This window comes from Lissotriton helveticus, chromosome 2_1 (assembly GCF_964261635.1).
Source record: "Lissotriton helveticus chromosome 2_1, aLisHel1.1, whole genome shotgun sequence".
NCBI classification, from domain to species: domain Eukaryota; kingdom Metazoa; phylum Chordata; class Amphibia; order Caudata; family Salamandridae; genus Lissotriton; species Lissotriton helveticus.
The window spans coordinates 1800885259-1800908604 of NC_136059.1; the positions used below are offsets into that span (position 1 = coordinate 1800885259).

Sequence of the window (23346 nt, forward strand, 5' to 3'; positions counted from 1 at the left end):
GAGGACTCTGATCTAGACCACTACTGCAGGTCTGAACTAGTTGGGAAATATCAGAGCTTCTTTACATCTCACAGTGGCGATGATGTATGGGATAATAGCAAAAAAGTCCATCCTGGCAGTCCTCCCAAGCATTTCTCTCTCCACAATGCCTGGTCAGGACTATACATTTTCGACAACGTATCTCAGATTGGACAACGCAATGCAATAACTAGTTAATTGGACTATAATAATAATAAATACCATAAAGGAGCATGCAGAGCTGCTCAAATCTGCCATCTTACACAAAAATCGGCATATCTTGCAAGTCGTTCAGGGACAATAGGCGCTATGTAAATGTAGAATATATTAATATTTACATGCACGTTTTCACACATTTGATCATGTTTGGTTGAGAACTTCATATAGTGTTTCCATTGTTTTCACCAGGTGCCCTTTCATATGCTGAACTGGGAACATGCATCAAGAAATCGGGTGGACACTATACATACATCCTGGAAGCTTTTGGGCCTTTACTGGCTTTCGTAAGAGTGTGGGTGGAACTCCTTGTAATCCGGTAAGCATGACCGACTCCAGCTTGTTTACTTTGTAAATCTGCCAAACCAAAAAAAACGCTTGACCGAAAGTGAAAACTGGAATATTACTTTTCGTTTTAGTGTCAGAACAACTCAAACTTTGAATCTTTTTTTCTTTCAGGAGATTGTTTGTGTTCAGGATGTTCATGTTTATAGTTTGACTTTCCTACTCTCTGTTTCGACCTCTATACCTTAGAACGTTTAGGCGCCAATATAAACGCAGCTTTCACAAATCGGTAATTAGTGTCTAAGTATTGAGTGTAGAATACTTTTAAAGGTTAGGGCATCGAAGTTCTCTATAGTGAGTTCCCATTAATTTAATTTAAGATTACATTAGCTGTTTGCACTGCTTGACAATCGCTGTTATTTAGAATCAGTTGTTAATAACAAGTGCAACAAGCATTTCCAATGCGATAGGTCTCGTATTAGGAAGGTTTGAGCTATTGGTATTGTAAATGACATTTTTATAATTTATGTGTTGGTTTTGAAAATAGCGAAATTATTAGCTTTGTCATTTACAATGTCAATAGTTTTAACTTTCGCAAATGTGACACCTATAGCATTTGTAATGCAATATGTGTTGTATTTACGTGACTTAGCACGAGGAGGACGGGTAGGACCTGCAGCCACCACGGGGTGCAGTGAGCAGGCAGGGGTGGATGAAACCACCGCGAGGGGTGCAAGTAGCGAGCACAGGACGTGCAGCAACTTCAGTGGGGGCAGCATCAAGGTGCCTGGAGGTGAAGTAGCAGCCTCAGGATCCTTGAGGCGACAGGACCAGGCATAGGGAGGTGCAACAATCACAGGAGGTACAGGGAACAGGCACGGGAGGTACAGGAACCACAGAGCACAGGGAGGAGCAGCAGTCACTGGAAGAGGTGGCATGGACTTCAGGTTCTGCAGGTAAGATGCTCTGTTTGTGGGCAGTGTGGATGGGCAGCAGCCCTGTTATCCGCAGGTGCAGCGTGTGGGGCTGATGCATTATAATGAGGGGGGAGGGGGTGGTTGTGGGCTTCGCCCCACCTTTCCTGAACATTTGGTACATGGGCTACCTCCAGAACTGTTTTTTCAAGAGGTGCCTGGCAGGTGTGGTTTAAGGCAGGCTGCACAGTCAGCAGTTCAGGGACACCTGAGCAGGCCTGAGTGATGCCAGGACAGTCCACGGGGTAATCTTGCAGTCAGCAGCAGGGACACCCTAGCAGGCGCATCGATGCGCCAGATTGCATACAGTAGATGTCACCAATCTTGGCTTTCTTCCTGCAGCCCTTTGTAATGTGACAGCTCAGCCCGTTTGCTCTGTTTGACTTAACCGCATGCGTGCGGTAGGATTTCCGCCCGTAGGCTGGGTTTTACGGATTCGCACTTTACATGACGAGCTGGGCTCGTCATGAGCGTGCGAGGAGGCTACCTCATGACGAGCCCAGCTCGTCATCAGCGTCGAAGGGGTTAAACACTACAAGTAGCAGAATGCACTGCGCTGTTAAATATAAATCCAGGACTGGAGTTTTACACCCTTCAGGACAGGAAGTCACGTAGTACCCATCAAAAGGATGCTGGGGCAGGCAGATGGCATCATAGTAAAGGCAGCCAGTACCGGAACAGCTAGGAAGGGTGTCAGTAGGGTAGGCGGGCATATCATAGGCTATGATATGATTCACCAAACAGAACACAGTGGCTGGTCCGGTTCGCTTTATGACAACTTGAAGCCCCACCCAGCCTGTAAATGCTATGTGGGCCACAATTAATTTGGAAGTTATTTATTTATAATTTTTTGATATTGGTTTCATTGATTTTTTGTACGACAAGGAAGGCACAATTGTCAAGCAGTTGAATCAACAAACAGACATCGGAGTGCACAATATATACAAGTGACAAATTAATTCAAATGACGAAGTAAATCACAGTGGATTATCAAAATTGTGAACACCAAGAACCACATTACTATATACAATACATATTGAAACATACAAAACATTCCATAGAAGCAACGCAGTCCTTTAAATTATATACCAATGGATAGGCGGAAAAGACAGATGGCACGGACTTCCTGCCTATCTTAAAGAACCTGTGAGAAGGTATTTTTAAGGATTGGACGGCTGGGGCAGGGCCAGTGATACTACTTATTCCCCAGCTGCACCCTTCTTCCTTATCACAGGCTGGGAGTCAACGCGTTTCGAACCTACGATGAGTTCAAGGTTCTCCTCAGGACGTGGACTGTAAAGGTCCTTTTCTGTAAAACATGGGACTTGGTGTGAGTATTGTGTAACACTATTAAGATGATGACCTCTCTGACTGGTCACAAAACGGACCTTGGGTTACCTGTAATCAGCGCACAGGGGCTGCTGGCCGGGTGGAACGTGAAAAGGGGTCTCGACACAGTGGCGACTTTCTGCAAAAACAAGAGTTGGTTTTAGGATTGCAGAGGGGTGAGGGCTCTTGGGAGCGAGTTATGTCTACATTCACAATGTTGTGGGTCCTACCTGCCAGGGAACTTGAATGCGGGCGGAAGACGAGGGCCCCGACCGGAACTGGGTCCGGGGATCACCAGGGATGTAGATCTCCTTCAAGGAACGCTATGTGGAAAACAAGCGTTGTTACCAGGCGTGTAACTGACCCAAATACAAAACGGGAGGGACAAACATGCTAGAAAGGGGTTATGTCTACATTCGCAACGTTGTAGCTGGAGCGGGTCCTACCTGCCGAGGAACTTGAAGGCGAGCAGAAGACGGGGGCCCCGACTGGGTCCGGGGATCACCAGGGTTGTGGATCTCCTTCAAGAAACGCTGTGTGAAAAACAAGCGTTGTTACCAGGCGTGTGACTGACCCCAATACAATACGGAAGGGACAAACACTCTAGAGAGGAGTACTCACTAAGTTCAGGAATGAAAACACATCATTCGGAAGCCGCAGGCAACTTGCATGGATCGCCGCGGGCTGGCTCCGATGTTATTTGTTTGCCGGGGAGGCTGGGACAGCCAGGTCATGGCGGTAGAAAGAGGACTGGACGGTCTGGTGGACCCACTCTGGGAATAGTAGTTTTTTCAACGATTGTAGACTTGCATCACTGCGTTGCTGCGCAGAAGCAATTCGTGGGTTTATGGGTGAGATTGAAATCCAAAAGAAGATTGCAAATACCTATATGATTGATTGCGCATGGGATACCGTACCAGTTACATGAAACACATGTATCACCGATGCGTCAACGAACGCCACTAGGGGGCGAAGGTGTTACAATTGCCGGTGCAAAGTTGTGTGTGGAGATAACATTCGCTAGGATCTCATAGAAGCCACAACACCAAGTATCCAAGGTGGCACAGTTCTTTACCGGGAGGGTAGGTGGGTTTTTTTAAGGGGAGAAAGAAATTACATCAGGGATACGTCTCTAAAAAAAAGCATGTACAACAGGGCATATCTGAGAAAACATATCAAAGAAAGCATATCAAAGGAGGCACAGTTCTTTACCGGAAGGGTAGGTGGTAGCATATACAACAGGGCATGTCTGAGAAAGCATATCAAAGAAAGCATATCAAAGAGAGCAGCACGACTAAGCGTAGCTCACCATTGTTGCAGACATCGCAAGGCAAGTAAGGGGGGCATAAAGTCAGATAGTGAGTAAGTTGCCCAATTCAGAAAGTTCGTTCAAACCAGAGTTAGCTGTGTCAAATTTCAGGATGAGGTACGCCTCTTTCTGCAAGAGGCGTGCGTCTAAATCACCACTGCCGCCCCTAATTACAGCCAGTACTGTCCATCTAATGTCATTAGCTGAGTGCTTAAGCCGTAGAAAATTGGACACCAACGGAGCTGTTAGGTTTTTGTTGTTGATCCTTGATCTATGTTGAATAATTCTTTGGTGTACTTCCTGCGTGGTCTTACCAATGTACACCTTGTTGCAGGGGCACTGGATGGCGTATACTGTGTTCTTCGTTTTACAGTTAGTATGTTCGTTGTGATGCCAGAATTTGTTTCCGTCTGTAAAGAGAGTGCCCTCCATAGTAAGGTCACAGACGGTGCATGTCCCGCATTTTCGGTGGCCCAACACCGGGCTGGCACCGAAGATGGTGCTTTGAGTCTCTTTTTTGGCAGGAGGACGGGTAGATGTTATTAACTGGCCAATGCTTCGCTTATTTTTGAGGGCAAAGACCGGTTGACCAACATCGGGTAAGATTTCTTGGACCAGGTGCCAGCTTTTTTTGATGATTTTCTGTACAGGATGGGTATGGGGGCCGAAAGTGGACACACACACTAACCTTGAGTTGGTGGTCTCGATCGTTTTTCTAAAAGGTGCTCCGTAGGAGTCCATCTTGCTCTCTTCATAGAGTGCTTCAACAACTTGCGAGGGTATCCTCTTTCCTGTAATTTTGAAATCAATGCTTGGCCGTGTACATGAAAGTGCTGGACTGACGAGCAGTTCCGCCTCACCCGGAGGAACTGCCCATAAGGGAGATTGTCTTTTAGACTTCTCGGGTGATAGCTCCTATAGTGCAAGGCATTGTTTTTGTCTGTCTTTTTTTGATAAAGCGAGCATGACAAACCATCGGGTGTCACAGATACTTCCACATCCAGAAATGGCAAAGATTTGGGGGTCGTAGCAGAGACTGAACTTGATGTCCAAGCTTCTATTATTCAGCCACGTATGAAATTCTTCCAACAGGCACGGGGTACCAGTCCAGACGCACCAAACGTTGTCTATATATCTGAGCCATTGCCCACTATGATCTCGGTAGGGATTGTTATTGAACACAAACTTATCTTCATATTGGCCCATGTAAAGAATCGCCATCTCAGGCGCAAAGGGGAGGTGTAGGGTCGTGTGTGATCAGGCGATACCATTCCTGGTTATAGACATGGCTTCTGCCTTCCGTCCTGTAGAGATCTTTAGACCATAGGACAACTGCCCCACCCTTGTCTGCAGGCCTTATGATGGCTTCCTGCTGGTTCTTCAGTTGCTGAATGGCTTCTTTTTGTATTTTTGTCAGATTCCCAGGTACAAACGGACGTTTCTTCTCAAGTGCATTAAGGGACGACATAACAGAATGTTCAAATGCGATGATATTTTTGGAGGTGTTGTGATTCGGAGGACAGAACGTGGACTTGTTCCTCAGGCCTGAGGCCTCGGTTTGGACTTGATTAGGTGTCTTCCTGAAGAACCACCGTAGGCGGACCTTTCTGAAGAATTCCATGACTTCAAGTTTTATCCTGGTGAAGACCATCGCTGTTCCAGGGACAAAGGAGAGGCCTAGTTCCAACACCTCCTTTTCCGCTTTTGATAAAATTTTGTTGGAAATGTTGATGATAGGAGAGGAGTTTATGATTTGTAGTGTTGCTTTCGCGTTGTCATCTCCCACTGCGGTTTGAATCTCGTCCTCTTCTGTTGTTGGCCCTGGCCTAAAAAAGGCCTCTTGGGGGTATTCCTATTTTGTGGGTTTCTGTTAGAGGTTCCTTCCCCAGCATCCGAGTCTTCCGTAGATTCTGAGGAGGAGGTTTCCGAAAACGTGGTGAATTTTCTCCTAGATCTACCTTGGTTTGTATTAAGGTACCTGTTGGAGTCAGCCCTAGTGTAGAATTCATCTTTTAGATACGGGTACACACTCTCGATGTTGAAATTCTTTTGGTCCTTTTCAAATTTGGAGGTTTTGAAATTGATAGTGTTGTCTCTGGATGTAGCCAGCTCCTTTTCGATCTTGTCCAGGAGAATTCTGGCTTCAGTCTCAGTATTGTTATCTTTGATAGCTCGTAGCTGTTCTTCAATTTCCTCCTCTTCCTTTTTACAAATTCTCTGGGCAGTTTCCACAGTGTGCACTGTTAGAAAGGCGATCCCGGGGGAGGCAGAAGATGTCTGACTGACCACCCCTAGGTCCCCCTCTCTGTCAAGAAGTAGCCGAACGTTTACTGAGAGGCCTCCTGAGTGAGGGCCCTCTCCTAGGATCGCACCGCAGAGTAACCACACACTACAAATGGACACCACACCAGAGGTCGAGTTCGTAAGCTTTATCAGGAAGTAAAGGCTGCTGGTTCTCAGCGATATGTACAAGTAGACCGAGGGGTCTGTAAAGTCTCGCAAGAGGGGATCAGGGTAGCGGGACAGTCTCGGTTGGGGTATGTGTAGGGATACCCTGCGCACAGCTCTCAATCCTCGAGCCGGGGGTCCCGAGCAGTTGCGCCGCGGAAGTGCCAGCCGGCTCTCAAGATGGTTCGGCAAAGGGGGGGGGGGCCGCGGCAGCGCCAGCAGGCTCTTAAGATGGTTCGGCAAAGGTGGGCCGCGGCAGCGCCAGCAGGCTCCCAAGATGATGCGGCAAAGGTGGGCCGCGGCAGCGCCAGCAGGCTCTCAAGATGATTCGGCAAAGGTGGGCCGCGGCAGCGCCAGCAGGCTCTCCAGAGGGTTCAGCAAAGGTGGGCCGCGGCAGCGCCAGCAGGCTCTCAAGATGGTTCAGCAAAGGTGGGCCGCGGCAGCGCCAGCAGGCTCTCAAGATGATTCGGCAAAGGTGGGGGGGGCCGCGGCAGCGCCAGCAGGCTCTTAAGATGGTTCGGCAAAGGTGGGCCGCGGCAGCGCCAGCAGGCTCCCAAGATGATGCGGCAAAGGTGGGCCGCGGCAGCGCCAGCAGGCTCTCAAGATGATTCGGCAAAGGTGGGCCGCGGCAGCGCCAGCAGGCTCTCAAGATGATTCGGCAAAGGTGGGCCGCGGCAGCGCCAGCAGGCTCTCCAGAGGGTTCAGCAAAGGTGGGCCGCGGCAGCGCCAGCAGGCTCTCAAGATGGTTCAGCAAAGGTGGGCCGCGGCAGCGCCAGCAGGCTCTCAAGATGATTCGGCAAAGGTGGGGGGGGGCCGCGGCAGCGCCAGCAGGCTCTTAAGATGGTTCGGCAAAGGTGGGCCGCGGCAGCGCCAGCAGGCTCTCAAGATGATGCGGCAAAGGTGGGCCGCGGCAGCGCCAGCAGGCTCTCAAGATGATTCGGCAAAGGTGGGCCGCGGCAGCGCCAGCAGGCTCTCCAGAGGGTTCAGCAAAGGTGGGCCGCGGCAGCGCCAGCAGGCTCTCAAGATGGTTCAGCAAAGGTGGGCCGCGGCAGCGCCAGCAGGCTCTCCAGATGGTTCAGCAAAGGTGGGCCGCGGCAGCGCCAGCAGGCTCTCAAGATGGTTCAGCAAAGGTGGGCCGCGGCAGCGCCAGCAGGCTCTCAAGATGATTCGGCAAAGGTGGGCCGCGGCAGCGCCAGCAGGCTCTCAAGATGGTTCAGCAAAGGTGGGCCGCGGCAGGGCCAGCAGGCTCTCAGGGTCTCTTCAGGTTACAGGAAATGAGTTCTTCTGGGGTCGGCCGTGACAGCGTCAGCAGGGCTTTCCAGTCCAGGATACAACTGCCGTCCTACTCCGGGGCTGGCCCAGATATAGGACTGGAGTCCTTTGATGTCCGGTCCCTCGCGCCTGGGGGTCAGAGGGGCCGGGAAGATGGTGTCCAGACACCCAGCAGGGGGGTGGGGCAAGCACCCAGGGATGCCGGGGGCGATCGATACCAGGCGTCCGGGGACGGTTGGAGGGCCATCGAAACTCCCCTCCTCCGGGGTCTGTTGAGTGGCCACTCGACCACCTGGGTAGATCTTGGCGCCTCGATGTCTGGGCTTCGCTGGGCCTGGGCCGGGGCCGGAGCCACTTGGTCGTGACGTGGTGGACCCAAGATGGAGTCGGGCGCGGCCTTGTGCTTAGGTCGTGAGGGGCCCACGATGGGGCCAGGCCGGTAGGGGGGGGGTCCGGGATGGTGACCGGACCAGCAATGTTGGGGCGTGCAGTGTCGGGCAAAAGGGCTGCCCGATGCTGGGTGGAGGGCCGATGTCGGTCCGGGCCCTCCATGCGGGAGGGGTAGGACCACGCCATGAGGCCGGGTCCAACACGCATCCCCCCCAGCTGAAGGCAGGGGAGAGTCACCCATCTTCTTGGGGATTCTCCTCGCCGAGGCGGAAGAATCTGGAGAGGCCGTCAGCATTGGCGTGGTCGTTGCCGGGGCGATGCTCCACAGTGAAGTCTATCCCTTGCAGGGAGATGGACCATCGCAACAGTTTCGGGTTTTCTCCCCGCATCTGCATCAACCACCGCAGGGGCCGGTGGTCGGTCTGGACCCGGAAGTGGGTGCCGAAGAGGTAGGGCCGGAGCTTCTTTAGGGCCCACACGACGGCGAAGGCTTCCCTCTCGATGGTGCTCCAGCGCTGTTCTCTGGCTAGCAGCCGCCGGCTGATGAAGGCAACGGGAAGGTCGATTCCCTCAGAGTTCACTTGTGAGAGGACCGCCCCAATGCCGTGCTCCGAGGCGTCGGTTTGGACCACAAACTCTCGGCTGTAGTCGGGGGCCTGGAGCACAGGGGCGGTGTACATGGCAGTCTTTAGAGTCTCGAAGGCTGCTTGGCACTCTGGGGTCCAGCACACCTTCTGGGGTAGCTTCTTGGAGGTCAGTTCTGTGAGGGGCCCCACAATGCTTCCATAGTCTTTAATGAAGCGCCGATAGTATCCTGTGAGCCCCAAGAAGGCTCGGACGACTGTTTGGGTGATTGGGGGCTCCCAGGCCCGGATGGCGTCAATCTTTGGCTGGAGGGGAGCCACCAGGCCGCTCCCGACCTGGTGTCCCAGATACGTCACGGACCCTTGGCCGATCTGGCACTTGCTGGCCTTTATTGTTAGTCCGGCCCGTCGGAGGGCCGACAGGACCTCCCGGAGGTGGGTCAGGTGTGCATCCCAGCGGAGGCTGTACACCGCAATGTCGTATAGGTAGGCGGCGCTGAACTCTTCTAGCCCGGCCAGCACTCTATTCATGAGTCTCTGGAATGTGGCCGGGGCGTTTTTCATGCCGAAGGGCATCACCTTGAAATGGTAGTGGCCATCAGGGGTCGAGAAGGCTGATCGCTCTTGCGCTCCAGGGGTGAGGCCGATCTGCCAATACCCGGTCGTGAGATCGAAGGTGCTGAGATACTTCGCAGCCCCCAGGCGATCGATCAGTTCATCCGCCCGGGGGATGGGATGGGCGTCGGTCCTGGTGACGGCATTCAGCCCCCGGTAGTCAACACTGAACCGGAGCTCCGGGGGCGTGCCGGGGGCGTGCCGGGGGCGGCGGCTTTAGGGACCAGGACAACTGGGCTGGCCCACGGACTGTCGGAGGGTTCGACTACCCCCAGCGCTAGCATCTTGGCCACCTCGGACTGGATGCAGGCCCGCACTCGGTCGGGCACTCGGAAAGCTCGGTGTCTTACAGGCGGGCTGTCTCCGGTGTCTACATCGTGGACACACCACTGGGTGACCCCAGGGGTGAGGGAAAACAGATCTGCAAACTGCCCCAGCAGCTGCCGGCAGTCATGGTGCTGCTCCGGGGTCAGGGTGGAGGAGAGCATGACCCCTTCGATGGAGCCGTCCTTCTCAGTGGTGCTCATGAGATCTGGCAACGGTTCGGAGTCGTCTTCAGCTCCGTCATCGGTCGCTAACAGCAGACTTAGTTCGGTGCGGGCAAAGTGCGGCTTGAGCCGGTTAGCGTGTAGAACCCGGAGGGGGTTCCTGGGGGACTCCATGTCCACCAGATAGGTGACGGGGCTCTTGCGCTCCACCACTTTGAAGGGCCCCGTCCACTTGTCTTGGAGGGCGCAAGGTTCAACCGGGGACATGACCCAGACCTGCTGGCCCGGCTCGAATTCGATGGACGAGGCGTTCTGGTCATACCAGCGTTTCATCTCCTCCTGACTGGCTTCAAGGTTGGCTTCGGCAAGTTCCCGGAACTTCCGAGTCTGGTTGCGGAGGGTCAGGAGGTACTGGTAGACATCTGGTGGAGCACCTCGGACAGCCGTCTCCCAGCCTTCTTTGACCAGGCTGAGGGGGCCTCGGACCGGGTGCCCATACAATAGTTCGAAGGGGCTGAATCCCAGGGACTTCTGGGGTACTTCGCGATATGCAAACAGGAGGCAAGGCAGCAGAACATCCCATTTGCGTCGTAGCGGCTCCTCGAGGCCCTTGATCATTCCCTTCAGTGTTCGGTTAAACGGCTCCACCAGTCCATTTCCTTGGGGGTGATACGGGGTGGTGAACTTATATGTGACCCCGCACTGTTGCCACAGGGATCGCATATACTTGGAAATAAAGTTTGTGCCCCGATCACTCACGACTTCTCGGGGGAAGCCGACTCTGGAGAAGATCCTCATTAGGGCTCGGCCTACTACTGGGGCCGTGATGGTTCGGAGGGGGATGGCTTCAGGATAGCGGGTGGCATGGTCCACCAGAACGAGGATGAAGCGGTGCCCTTGAGAGGTGTGGGGGTCCATGGGCCCCACGATGTCTATCCCCACTCGCTCGAAGGGGTGGTGACCACGGGAAATGGCTGGAGCGGGGCTTTGACTTTCCCCCCGCTCTTCCCGCTGGCTTGACAGGTCGGGCAGGATCTGCAGTGATTGTGCACATCGTTGCGCATTTTCGGCCAGTAGAAATGAGTCACCAGGCGGCTGTAAGTTTTGTCCTGCCCCAGGTGCCCGGCGAGGGGCACATCATGTGCTAAGTTCAAGAGGAAGTCTCTAAATCGGAGGGGAACGACCAGCACCCGGCTGGCCCCTAGTTCGGTAATCTTCTGTTCACTGTAGAGAAGGTCGTTGTACCAATAGACCCAGTGGGACCCCGCGGGGTCTCCAGCGGCTTGAGTGGCGGCTTGCCGTCGAATTCCCTCGAGGGAGGGACAGGTGCTCTGTTCTCGTCTGAATTGTTCGCGGGTGGGGCCACCTTCTTGGCGCCACTGAGCTAGTTCTGGCAGGTGGCCGAGCTCAGTGATTTCCTCATGGCTGGGCCCCTGGGGGCCGGGTTCAGGGTCGGTGTCCTCGGGGACGGCGGGCGGTGGAGGTGCGGGCCACTCCGGCTCCTCGATCGGGGCTTCCTCCGTTGGGGGGGAAGCCCGGGCGGACATGGAGCGGGTGGTCGCACAAACCCACTCGGGAAGGCCTAGCATCCCCAGATGCTCTCTCCGCTCTACGCCGGCCCAGAGGGAACTTTCCAGGTCGTTCCCGAGGAGGCAGTCCACGGGGGCATCGTCTCGGACAGTCACTTTCAGCAGGCCCGACACCCCTCCCCACTCGAAGGGGATGCGGGCCATCTGGCACAAACTTTCAGAGTTGTCCGCCGACCGCACTGGGCACAAGACGTTGGGAAGAATTTGTGCGGGGGTCACCAAGTGGCAGCGGACCGCCGTCACGCTGGCTCCAGTATCCCGGAGGGCTTCGGCCCGGCGTCCATTGATGGTGACCCATTGGCGGTATTTCTGGGTGTTACCTGGGATCGGGTCTCGGGGGATCATGTCTCGATCACCCAGGCATGCTAAGATCATGGCTGCGGGCTCCCACTCGGCCTGCTCGGTGTCGTCGCCCTCTTCTTCGCCTCCCTCTGCACTCAGGGCGGCGGCCACGATCTGGCGGCTCAGGGGACCGGTGGTGCCGGGTCACTGGTTCATTGGGCAGAGAGGGTCGTTCGCATAATGGCCCTGTCGCTGGCATCTGTGGCACGTAACATTCGGGCGGGGCCCGGGCCTTGCTGGGGGGCCTCCCCTCCAACCCAGGGATGGCGACGGGGAGGTAGGGGATGAGCCCGCGGGGGTGTCTCGGCCCCTGCTCTGGCCTCCTCCGCCGCCTCGGGGTCGGTGGTTCCCCGGGGATCCCCGGCCGTAGTCTCCCATCGGACTCCGGGGAACTCGGTTGCTCACCCATCTATCCGCCTCGACAGCGAGTTTTCGTGGCTCTGTCAATTTGCTGTCGAGGAGGTGCTGCCGAAGTTCGACGAAGCAATTATTGGAAAGATGCTCCCATAGGATGAGGTCGACCAACTGCTGGTAGGTGGTGACCTGGCAGCCTCTGATCCACCCTTCGAAGGCTCTGCTGTAAAAGTTCACGTACTCCACCCAAGTGGTACCGGGGATTTTTTTACAGTCTCGAAATCGCTGCCGGTACATTTCGGGGGTGAGTCCGTAGCGAGTGAGGAGGGCGGTCTTCATGTGTTCGTACGAAGTCATCTCGGCGTCGGGGAGCTCTAGCAGGGCGTCTCTCCCCTCGTTGATGAACTTTCCCCATAAGCCGGCGCCCCAGTCTTTGAGGGGTACTCGATGGGCGGTCATGGCGACCTCGTAGGCTTTGAACTACTGTTGGATGTCGTCGTTCTTATAGTATTCTTTGACGACCTCCTTGGGTATGTGCACCTTCGTGTCCCCCGGCGGGGGTGAGGTCTTACCCCCGGCGGTGCCGGTTTCTGTTGTCTTGGCCTTGATTTCCAGTTCTTTGACGCCGCGCTCATGCTCGAGCATGAGTTTCTTTTCTTCGAGGTCTCGTTGTCTTCGCCTTTCCTCTAGGTCTCCTTCTAGCCGTAGTTGCTCGAGGGCTAATTTCCTTTCTGCCAGCTGTATCTCTCCTTCTTGTCGGAGCCGGGCGAGCTCCAACTCGTGGAGCCGCTTCCTCTCTTGTTCTCGGGCGTCTCCGTGGGGGAGGCCCGTGTCCAGGTTTGCGGGTCTTTCCCCCGCTGGGTTCGCGTTGGTCTCTGGGCGCCCATTCGGGCCCGGGTTATCTTCATTCTGGGGCAGCGCGTTATCGGCGTCCGCCCAGGCTTGCAGGGCTGATTTAAAGTCCTCTTTGGTGTTGAGGCCCGTGGTAGCGATGCCTAGGTCCTTGCAGAATTGTTTTAATTCCTTGTGGCTGTAATCTTCCATCTTTTCTTTCTGGAATTCCGCCGTCGGTCTGGTTTCCTGAGTAGTCATGGTCGCGGTGTGTTCTTCTCGGTAGTGAGCGAATTACTCTCTGTACGATCTGCGTCGGCTCGGATCCCGTCGCTTGCCACCAATGTTAGAAAGGCGATCCCGGGGGAGGCAGAAGATGTCTGACTGACCACCCCTAGGTCCCCCTCTCCGTCAAGAAGTAGCCGAACGTTTACTGAGAGGCCTCCTGAGTGAGGGCCCTCTCCTAGGATCGCACCGCAGAGTAACCACACACTACAAATGGACACCACACCAGAGGTCGAGTTCGTAAGCTTTATCAGGAAGTAAAGGCTGCTGGTTCCCAGCGATATGTACAAGTAGACCGAGGGGTCTGTAAAGTCTCGCAAGAGGGGATCAGGGTAGCGGGACAGTCTCGGTTGGGGTATGTGTAGGGATACCCTGCGCACAGCTCTCAATCCTCGAGCCAGGGGTCCCGAGAGGTTGAGCCGCGGCAGCGCCAGCCGGCTCTCAAGATGGTTCGGCAAAAGGGGGGGGGCCGCGGCAGCGCCAGCAGGCTCTCAAGATGGTTCGGCAAAGGTGGGCCGCGGCAGCGCCAGCAGGCTCCCAGGATGATGCGGCAAAGGTGGGCCGCGGCAGCGCCAGCAGGCTCTCAAGATGATTCGGCAAAGGTGGGCCGCGGCAGCGCCAGCAGGCTCTCCAGAGGGTTCAGCAAAGGTGGGCCGCGGCAGCGCCAGCAGGCTCTCAAGATGGTTCAGCAAAGGTGGGCCGCGGCAGCGCCAGCAGGCTCTCAAGATGATTCGGCAAAGGTGGGCCGCGGCAGCGCCAGCAGGCTCTCCAGATGGTTCAGCAAAGGTGGGCCGCGGCAGCGCCAGCAGGCTCTCAAGATGGTTCAGCAAAGGTGGGCCGCGGCAGCGCCAGCAGGCTCTCAAGATGATTCGGCAAAGGTGGGCCGCGGCAGCGCCAGCAGGCTCTCAAGATGGTTCAGCAAAGGTGGGCCGCCACAGCGCCAGCAGGCTCTCAGGGTCTCTTCAGGTTACAGGAAATGAGTTCTTCTGGGGTCGGCCGTGACAGCGTCAGCAGGGCTTTCCAGTCCAGGATACAACTGCCGTCCTACTCCGGGTTGGCCCAGATATAGGACTGGAGTCCTTTGATGTCCAGACCCTCGCGCCTGGGGGTCAGAGGGGCAAAGGTGGGCCGCGGCAGCGCCAGCAGGCTCTCCAGATGGTTCAGCAAAGGTGGGCCGCGGCAGCGCCAGCAGGCTCTCAAGATGGTTCAGCAAAGGTGGGCCGCGGCAGCGCCAGCAGGCTCTCAAGATGATTCGGCAAAGGTGGGCCGCGGCAGCGCCAGCAGGCTCTCAAGATGGTTCAGCAAAGGTGGGCCGCCACAGCGCCAGCAGGCTCTCAGGGTCTCTTCAGGTTACAGGAAATGAGTTCTTCTGGGGTCGGCCGTGACAGCGTCAGCAGGGCTTTCCAGTCCAGGATACAACTGCCGTCCTACTCCGGGTTGGCCCAGATATAGGACTGGAGTCCTTTGATGTCCAGACCCTCGCGCCTGGGGGTCAGAGGGGCCGGGAAGATGGTGTCCAGACACCCAGCAGGGGGGTGGGGCCAGCACCCAGGGATGCCGGGGGCGATCGATACCAGGCGTCCGGGGACGGTTGGAGGGCCATCGAAACTCCCCTCCTCCGGGGTCTGTCGAGTGGCCACTCGACCACCTGGGTAGATCTTGGCGCCTCGATGTCTGGGCTTCGCTGGGCCAGGGCCGGGGCCGGAGCCACGTGGTCGTGACGTGGTGGGCCCAAGATGGAGTCGGGCGCGGCCTCGTGCTTAGGTCGTGAGGGGCCCACGATGGGGCCAGGCCGGTAGGGGGGGGTCCGGGATGGTGACCGGACCAGCAATGTTGGGGCGTGCAGTGTCGGGCAAAAGGGCTGCCCGATGCTGGGTGGAGGGCCGATGTGGGCCCGGGCCCTCCATGCGGGAGGGGTAGGACCACGCCATGAGGCCAGGTCCAACATGCACCATCAGAACTCTGCTGCATTTCGTGCTAATATAGCTGAATCCTTTTCTATACACAGGGTCGTCTGTGAATATGACTGGGACATTCTTGATCTATAGGCCCCAAGGTATAGTGCCTGCTTTGAGATTGGCAAGTAGAAAGTGGCCATGAAGTTCTGTTCTCACATGTTTTTTTTGGAGTCTAATAAGTTTGTCTGCAACATTGAGCTGCTTCGCCGTGCTGCTAAGCTTAACTGAAGAAAAAAGTGTGGGGTCAGAGAGGAGTTTCTGGATATGATCCTCACTGAATGACAAAGTGCTCGGCAGGTAGGACCCGCTCCAGCTACAACGTTGCGAATGTAGACATAACCCCTTTCTAGCATGTTTGTCCCTCCCGTTTTGTATTTGGGTCAGTTACACGCCTGGTAACAACGCTTGTTTTCCACGTAGCGTTCCTTGAAGGAGATCTACATCCCTGGTGATCCCCGGACCCAGTTCCGGTCGGGGCCCTCGTCTTCCGCCCACATTCAAGTTCCCTGGCAGGTAGGACCCACAACGTTGTGAATGTAGACATAACTCGCTCCCAAGAGCCCTCACCCCTCTGCAATCCTAAAACCAACTCTTGTTTTTGCAGAAAGTCGCCACTGTGTTGAGCCCCCTTTTCACGTTCCACCCGGCCAGCAGCCCCTGTGCGCTGATTACAGGTAACCCCAGGTCCGTTTTGTGACCAGTCAGAGAGGTCATCATCTTAATAGTGTTACACAATACTCACACCAAGTCCCATGTTTTACAGAAAAGGACCTTTACAGTCCACGTCCTGAGGAGAACCTTGAACTCATCGTAGGTTCAAAACGCGTTGACTCCCAGCCTGTGATAAGGAAGAAGGGTGCAGCTGGGGAATAAGTAGTATCACTGGCCCTGCCCCAGCTTCCAATCCTTAAAAATACTTTCTCACAGGTTCTTTGAGATAGGCAGGAAGTCCGTACCATCTGTCTTTTCCGCCTATCCATTGGTATATAATTTAAAGGACTGTGTTGCTTCTATGGAATGTTTTGTATGTTTCAATATGTATTGTATATAGTAACGTGGTTCTTGGTGTTCACAATTTTGATAATCCACTGTGATTTACTTCGTCATTTGAATTAATTTGTCACTTGTATATATTGTGCACTCCGATGTCTGTTTGTTGATTCAACTGCTTGACAATTGTGCCTTCCTTGTCGTACAAAAAATCAATGAAACCAATATCAAAAAATGATAAATAAATAATTTCCAAATTAATTGTGGCCCACGTAGCATTTACAGGCTGGGTGGGGCTTCAAGTTGTCATAAAGCGAACCGGACCAGTCACTGTGTTCTGTTTGGCGATTGTTGAGGTCCAGGCTGGTAGGGATAGGACCCAAAACCTCCTTTTGTTGAATGATATGATTCACAGCAGGCAGTAAAGCCGTCCTGTTAGGCATACCAGAGCAGGCAGCAGCGATAATAGACCAAGACAGCGTCCTCGAGGATGTAAGGGGAGTAACATAGAGGCCACAATAATAGCAGGGCACACAGAGGGAGTGCCACAGCAGGGAGCTGTGATAGTAGAATGGTGTACCAGGGAGGGCAGTAGAGATCCTACACAGCGGGCACAAAGGTTAGCAGAGCACGAATGTCCAAACACGGATACCCTTAAAGGCAGACTGTAAACCAGAGCAGTCAGCAAAAATTCTGGAAGAGTCCCTGGATTCACCTGCGAAAAGTTGGCGACGTTTAACAGAGCAGGCAACCAAAACATTTCTGGCAGGTAGAAGAGATAGCTATGAAGGCAGCAAGGCACCCGAGCAGGAAGCAAGAATGTCCTGGGAGGCAGCAGGAAGAACAGAGTAGGCAGGAGTAGAATCCCGAGCAAGCGTAGGTCAAGCAAGACCAGGTAGCAATCATAATACTTTTTTTTAGCAGGCAGCAAGTGAACCTGAGCACGCACTTTTGAAACAAGGAAGGGCTACCTATGCAGGCAGGTGAAAATACCTGAGTAGGCCCCAGGGCAGGCATACCATGTCCAAGAAGTCAATGGGAGATATCCAAGCTGGCGACCGCGACACCAAATAGGCAGAGTGGATATCAGAGCAAACAAGAGTGAAGGCCAGAGAAAAGTGCACAGGCACTAGGGAACCGCCGACCGTGGAGCCAGAGAAGGCAGCAGGGGATTCTCAATGAGGCAGTTATCGTTGCGGCAGCAGGTGCAGTGGCCGTTGGAGCCAATGGGTGTAAAGGGACCCAGTCATGGCTGTTTTTCAGCTCCAGGCTGTAGGCAGGGGTATTTGCCTTGCCTGCACGAGGGACTATGGTACCTTTGTTACCCCCCTGGGCAGGTGCTTACCCAGCAGCTGAGGGGGAGACCAGTGAGTTTAGAGACAATACCATATCAGTTAAGGGGGCAACAGAGATGCACCAGGTGAGCAGACAGCGAGCAACCTCAAGCAGGCAAAAGGGTCAGACATAAGGGTTATAGAGGGCACGGAGGGGGATATAATAGCAGGCAGAACGGGATACGAGGAGCCAGATGCCAGAGGAGGCAGGGAGGGGAATTCTAGAGCAGGCTGATGGGGGTACCAGAGCTGACTGAAAAGACTCCAGAAGAGGTGCGGGGTGCTCCTGTGGCAAGACGTGATAACCACGCTGGGAGAGGCAATCACCGTCTCTCGTAATTCTCCAGGTCGGATGAGGTATGGGAGAGAAGGGAGTCGTACTCTCACCCCTCAGAACTCATTGCTTAGTGGCCGCTGCCTCTCGTGATAGGAAAGGCGCCAACATCAAAAGAAGAGCCGCTAGAGGGCCTGGCAGGTGTGAGGGAAAGGAGGAGTCACCAAGGAGGACAAGCATTGGCCGCAAAATAAAATATATATTTTTTTTAAACCGTGAGTTGTGCGCACGCGCAACGAAAAAAGTGCGGTGCACGTCGCACGCGTGCTTGTTCACACATGGCACTACACGGACGTTTGCCGGCGAAGGTGGGCTATGTCTACTCACTAACAATAATTTAAAATGCTAAATTCCGAATGTCCAATAAAATCTGCACACTGGGGCTGCAGGTACCAGAGAGCCGCGAGAATGGAAGAGAATTTACCAGACCAAGAGATCATGACGGCACCGCGGACTCACAGAGTTAAAGGGGCTGGGGGAGGCGCACAGATACATGCTATAAACAAGCATTGGCCGCGCGGCCGTGAAAGGCACATAGCCGCACGCCAGTAACAGTGATTGCGTGCAAGTCGCGCGCGCGGTTGTGCGCGTGATAGTGCACTGATCGCCAGCAAAGGAGCATTTCCCAGAGCACCTACTAGAATCTCGGCCAGTCCAGCGCATGCGCTGAATCACGCCGAGACCTAAAAATGTCCTCGTATAAACGCAGATGTATCATAGTGCTATGCAACAAAAAGACTAAAAGGGTAGAGTAACAAAAAGTAGACCAAATAAAGTACAAACGTAAAAAGTAGAACACAAAAAGGAAAAAAGATTAACCTGCGCAGATAATTTTTATCCTAATTTGGTGCTATTCCCTAGTGAGAGCAAGTGCAGGACAGGTGTGTTGAAGGTGATCTGGGAAAAAGGCCAGTCACGAGGCCCTTGTAAGGAGGTACCAAGGGCTGGAGCAGAGTCGTAGTCGACACAATGCAGGCAAAGAGGGCTGGGAAGTGACTTTACCGAGAATTACAGAATGAGAAAATGCATATGTTTAAGGAAAAAAGGAGAAATCTTCAAGCATTGAGGTGGGTAAGTATTATCTTTAGGAAGTGCCCCCATTGCACTGGTAAATAATTTGCTCCGCGGCCTTCCTACTCCCAGTGTGTGGGGATGCAATGTGTCTATTGGGGGACCTTCCATGATCACATTCATTATTGGGTAAATCAACCATGTGCTAATGGTGTAGTTGAGCACAGATTATGGCGGGCAGTATGTTTTTGCTTATTTTGGGGTTCTTTCAGTCAATCTGTTTGGGTGTTATGCTCAACAACATGGCACAGAAAGAGAGTTCTAGTCATCATGAACTTAGAGGCACCTGGCTTCCTGCAGGTGACGTTCAGACAGATTACTTTGTAGCACTACTGTGTCTGGGATTTCCCATCGGTGGATAATGACCTGGTGAGGTGACTAACTGTGGTGGGGCTCTTGGTTGTACTTCTTTTGAAGGTGGCTGCCATGGCTACAGCAAATGGCACCATTTACTTTGATGTTAGCTTTTTATAATACACATTTATTTGCATTTTTATAAGTATGAAACATAACAGGAGACCAACTTTTCACAAACAAATGCATAAATCGGATGAAGACAATAGGATGTATACAGTGCCCTTGGTGTGGCATTTAGTCTCAGTCTCGGGCATGCATTCATAAAGGAGCATAGAGGGAAAAACGAGCCCTGGTCGCTCTCCACTCAAAAATCATCAAACAACAATGGCCAGGCTCCTCAGACTACAAAACTATCTTCTATTATCTTTTAATTTGTAGTCTACGTGGAGATTTGTAGTCTTCTACATAACCCTCACTCGACATAAGTTTGTGACAAATTTAATTTATGTTACATAAAAACCCTTTTTAACTTTGTTGACAGTTTTAAAGAAACAAGGGACTCATACAGCATATGCTCATCAGAATCCTCTTTCTTGGAGTCCCATACACACGACTGTTGTGAAAAAAATGTGAAAAGGCAAAATGACCCCTCACGGGCGCACTGCCAACAGGGTAACTGGCAGGTACTCACCAGATAAGCCTGTTTTTCTCATAATTGGCGGTCATTTTGCCCAAAGAAAAAGTGTCCAAAAAGAAAATAAAAGTGTATAGAAGTGCATACAGTGAAGTGACAACAAATCACACTCCACGTGAACCCAATCAAGAGTAAAAGCCAGGTAGGATGATATTTTTGCATACCATTACTAAATGCCAACATGTTTCACTGCCTTTCGTTTTTTGGGGCAGATTCTTCCTTTTTATATATAAAAGAAAAATCAGGGCTATGAGTAAACGTTTGCAGGCAGAACGGATGTTTCCTATGTTAACTAAAGATGGTTACAAGTGTTTTGCTGAATAGACGCTTGTTAAGATTGAAATCGTGAGGTGTCTTCCAATCTAAAACAGTGGCAGAGATCTCGCGTGATTATGCGAGGGGCCGCGTTAGCTGAAACATAAACTGAGCCGGCGTGTGCTGATACGTTAAGGAGGAGACAACACGCTTCGTGAGGCCTTGGTCGGTAAGGTTGGTGGGAGACCGGGTTTGGTGCATACTGCGGCACAGGTAAAATTGTTATCTACACGCTTATTGGACACAAAGGCGTTTAGAGGATGTAACCCTTGTAATATGTAAACGTGACTAATAGGGATTTTGGCATACCGCGGCAGCAGTTGTTGTAATACTTTATGTTGGCATTTAGTAATGGTATGCATAAATAGCATCCTACCTGGCTTTTACTCTTGATTGGGTTCACTTGGTACAGAATAAAGTTGTTGAGAGTTTTGAGTGAATCTTGTCAATTTTTAATCACTTATTGCCACAACGTGGAGTGTGATTTGTTGTCACTTCACTGTATGCACTTCTATACACTTTTAACAGTCGTTTGTATGGGACTGCATGAAAGAGGATTCTGATGAGCTTTTGCTGTATGAGTCCCTGGTTCTTTAAAACTGTCAACAAAGTTAAAAAGGGGTTTTATGTAATATAAATGAAATTTGTCACAAACTTATGTCAAGTGAGGGTTATGTAGAAGACTCCAAATCTCCACGTAGACTACAAATTAAAAGATAATAGAAGATAGTTTTGTAGTCTGAGGAGCCTGGTCATTGTTGTTTGATCAGTCTCGGGCATGCCAAGGAAGAAAGAAACCAAGATTAAGTGAAATAATCAGCCCTTTTATTTTGATGTTAGTTAGACCTAGGAAAACAGAAAGTCATTTATCACCAATCAGTAGGTGAGTTCCTTGCTGCAATGGGGACGGTTCGTGAAGAAAAAGACTACCTATTCGGCCCTATGAAATGGAAGGTAGGCAGAGTTTAAGAAAGGACTCACTTTTCCAAAATGGCTGACAAATGTTAGGCCACATTAGGATGCATTATGCAAGATTAACAGAAGAAGTGAAATGGAAGGACGAAGACGGAAGACTAGTGAAGGAGTAATCAAACTAACCTGCAAAATCCATGACTGTGTTAGTAATTTTATCAGTTGTGGGAGGAAACTGGTAAACATATGGCTGGGCTAGGTAGGCGTGGAGTTCTGTTATTGTCTTGGAGAGCTGGTCGGCCAATGCTAGAGTTCGAAAGATGTGCGAGTAGAACGATCAGGAAAGGCCAAGACAACAGTAGTAGGTAGCACAAAATGGTGGCGAATTCTATTCAGGTGCAACAATTAGTAAATATATTTGTAAGCACTGCCTGTGTGCAGCTTGGAAACGTAGGACAAACAAGGGCTTACTAGCACTGGAGGGTTGAGAAAGAGCGCCCACTTTGGAATGTAAACATAGGCCCCAGCCAGACAGAGCATGTGCTATACGAGAACCAGAGATGGAGAAAGAGTATCCGGCACAGACATTTGGAGCATACAAGTGTGAGTGGATAGGATTGTCATTCTTGCAACCAGTTACTCACAAAGTAGTAATTTATGTGGGTAACATGCATTGCCATACACTATAAAGATATATATATCGGGGTGGGATACGTTATTCCTTTTGCAGATGGTCTCACACATCGTGAAGCCCTTAGCCTCTTTCTCCTCCATATGAAAAATAGCTTCCATTTTCCCGCCATATAAAATAAATGTGGAAGCATTAGTATGTAATATTTTAAAACAAAATCTTAAGATCTTTAATGTAAGCACATTTCAAATCCCCCTGTGAATTACAATGTATTTTAACCTGATAAATTCGTGGATTCTTGAAATTAACTTCCAATTAAACTAAGTAAACATACAATATTAAATACCCCCTTAATGAAAATGAATTCTCAATAAAAATAGAGGTCAGACGAAAAAGAGCTGCAAAGCTGTTTGTCCCTTTATTAGTTTGCAGAGCAGGCCTTCACATGCGAACAATTAGAACACGTAGACTATAATAAGGAAATCGGATTCATACCGCTATTGCAATTTTTCATTTAATTGTGTTTCATGTGAGCATTTGGCAGAGAACCCTATAGCCCAGCATATTTCAACGTTTACAACCAATGTATTTGGAAGTTGATAACAATGATGCTAAGGCAAAACGCGGGCTATTTCCATCACTCCTTGAGAAAGGCAGTGTATATTTTAGTTTTCTGTAGTGACATCAGTGAATGAAATATCCATTGTCACCATGACTAGCCATTATTTCCATAAGAGTAAGTTCTACATTTGTAGAAGAAGAAGCAACAACAGGCCTTTTTTCAAGTGAATACATGTTGCAAGAATGTGGTGGTGAGTCACAATTGCGGGTTAACTTCTGGTTTGCTGCATAGTTTTATTGCAATGCAGAATTTAGGGGCTGGCGAGGGCCTGCCAGATTTAGCCCAACAGGATCCCCACCAAATCTTTCTCTGCATCATGGCTAAGCAGGTAGTCACGTGATAGCCAGTGGGGGGCTGTTTGTGTCAAGAGTGCTACTCATGGCCCCAGGTGCCAAACCTTGGTGCCAGACATGTGTGGAAACGTTTGTTCTACAGCGCTTCATTCTGCTTCTCAATCTCTCCTGTAGAGATGTGGCAAGGAGGTCACAGAACAACTCAAGTGACCTCAGATCTTCATCTCATGGAAGGGGAAACACACAACACAGTGATGGATGGACAGTAGGCCGCTCCTTCTAATGCTCTGCCTCAAATCTCATTTGAACCAGGGAGCGCATTACAGATTGTTAAGATCGAAGAATGCTCCATTTTTACAACTAATTGCAAGGCAAGACGATGTGGGCTTGGGACATAACATAACATAACATGTTATTTGTAAAACTCGCGTTCAGTCGTGGGTATCTTGGCTTGGTGCTGAATAAGTGGAGAAGTGTGGCTCACTGGTTAGAGCAGGCAGACCCTGAAGCAGAGGTCAGACCCGGGACCAGGGTTCAATTCCCGACGCGGCAGGGTCTTGAGCTCA

The 23346-nt window shown here is 51.9% G+C and overlaps 1 protein-coding gene across 1 annotated transcript in view; it reads left to right on the plus strand.

Annotated features, from left to right (window-relative positions):
* Nucleotides 1-23346, plus strand: part of LOC144818900 (cystine/glutamate transporter-like) — an 868430-nt gene that overhangs the window by 208591 nt on the left and 636493 nt on the right. Inside the window, exon 2 of the mRNA XM_078676760.1 lies at nt 427-553. Within this exon, the coding sequence (XP_078532886.1) occupies nt 427-553 (127 nt within the window). The remainder of the gene's footprint in view (nt 1-426; nt 554-23346) is intronic.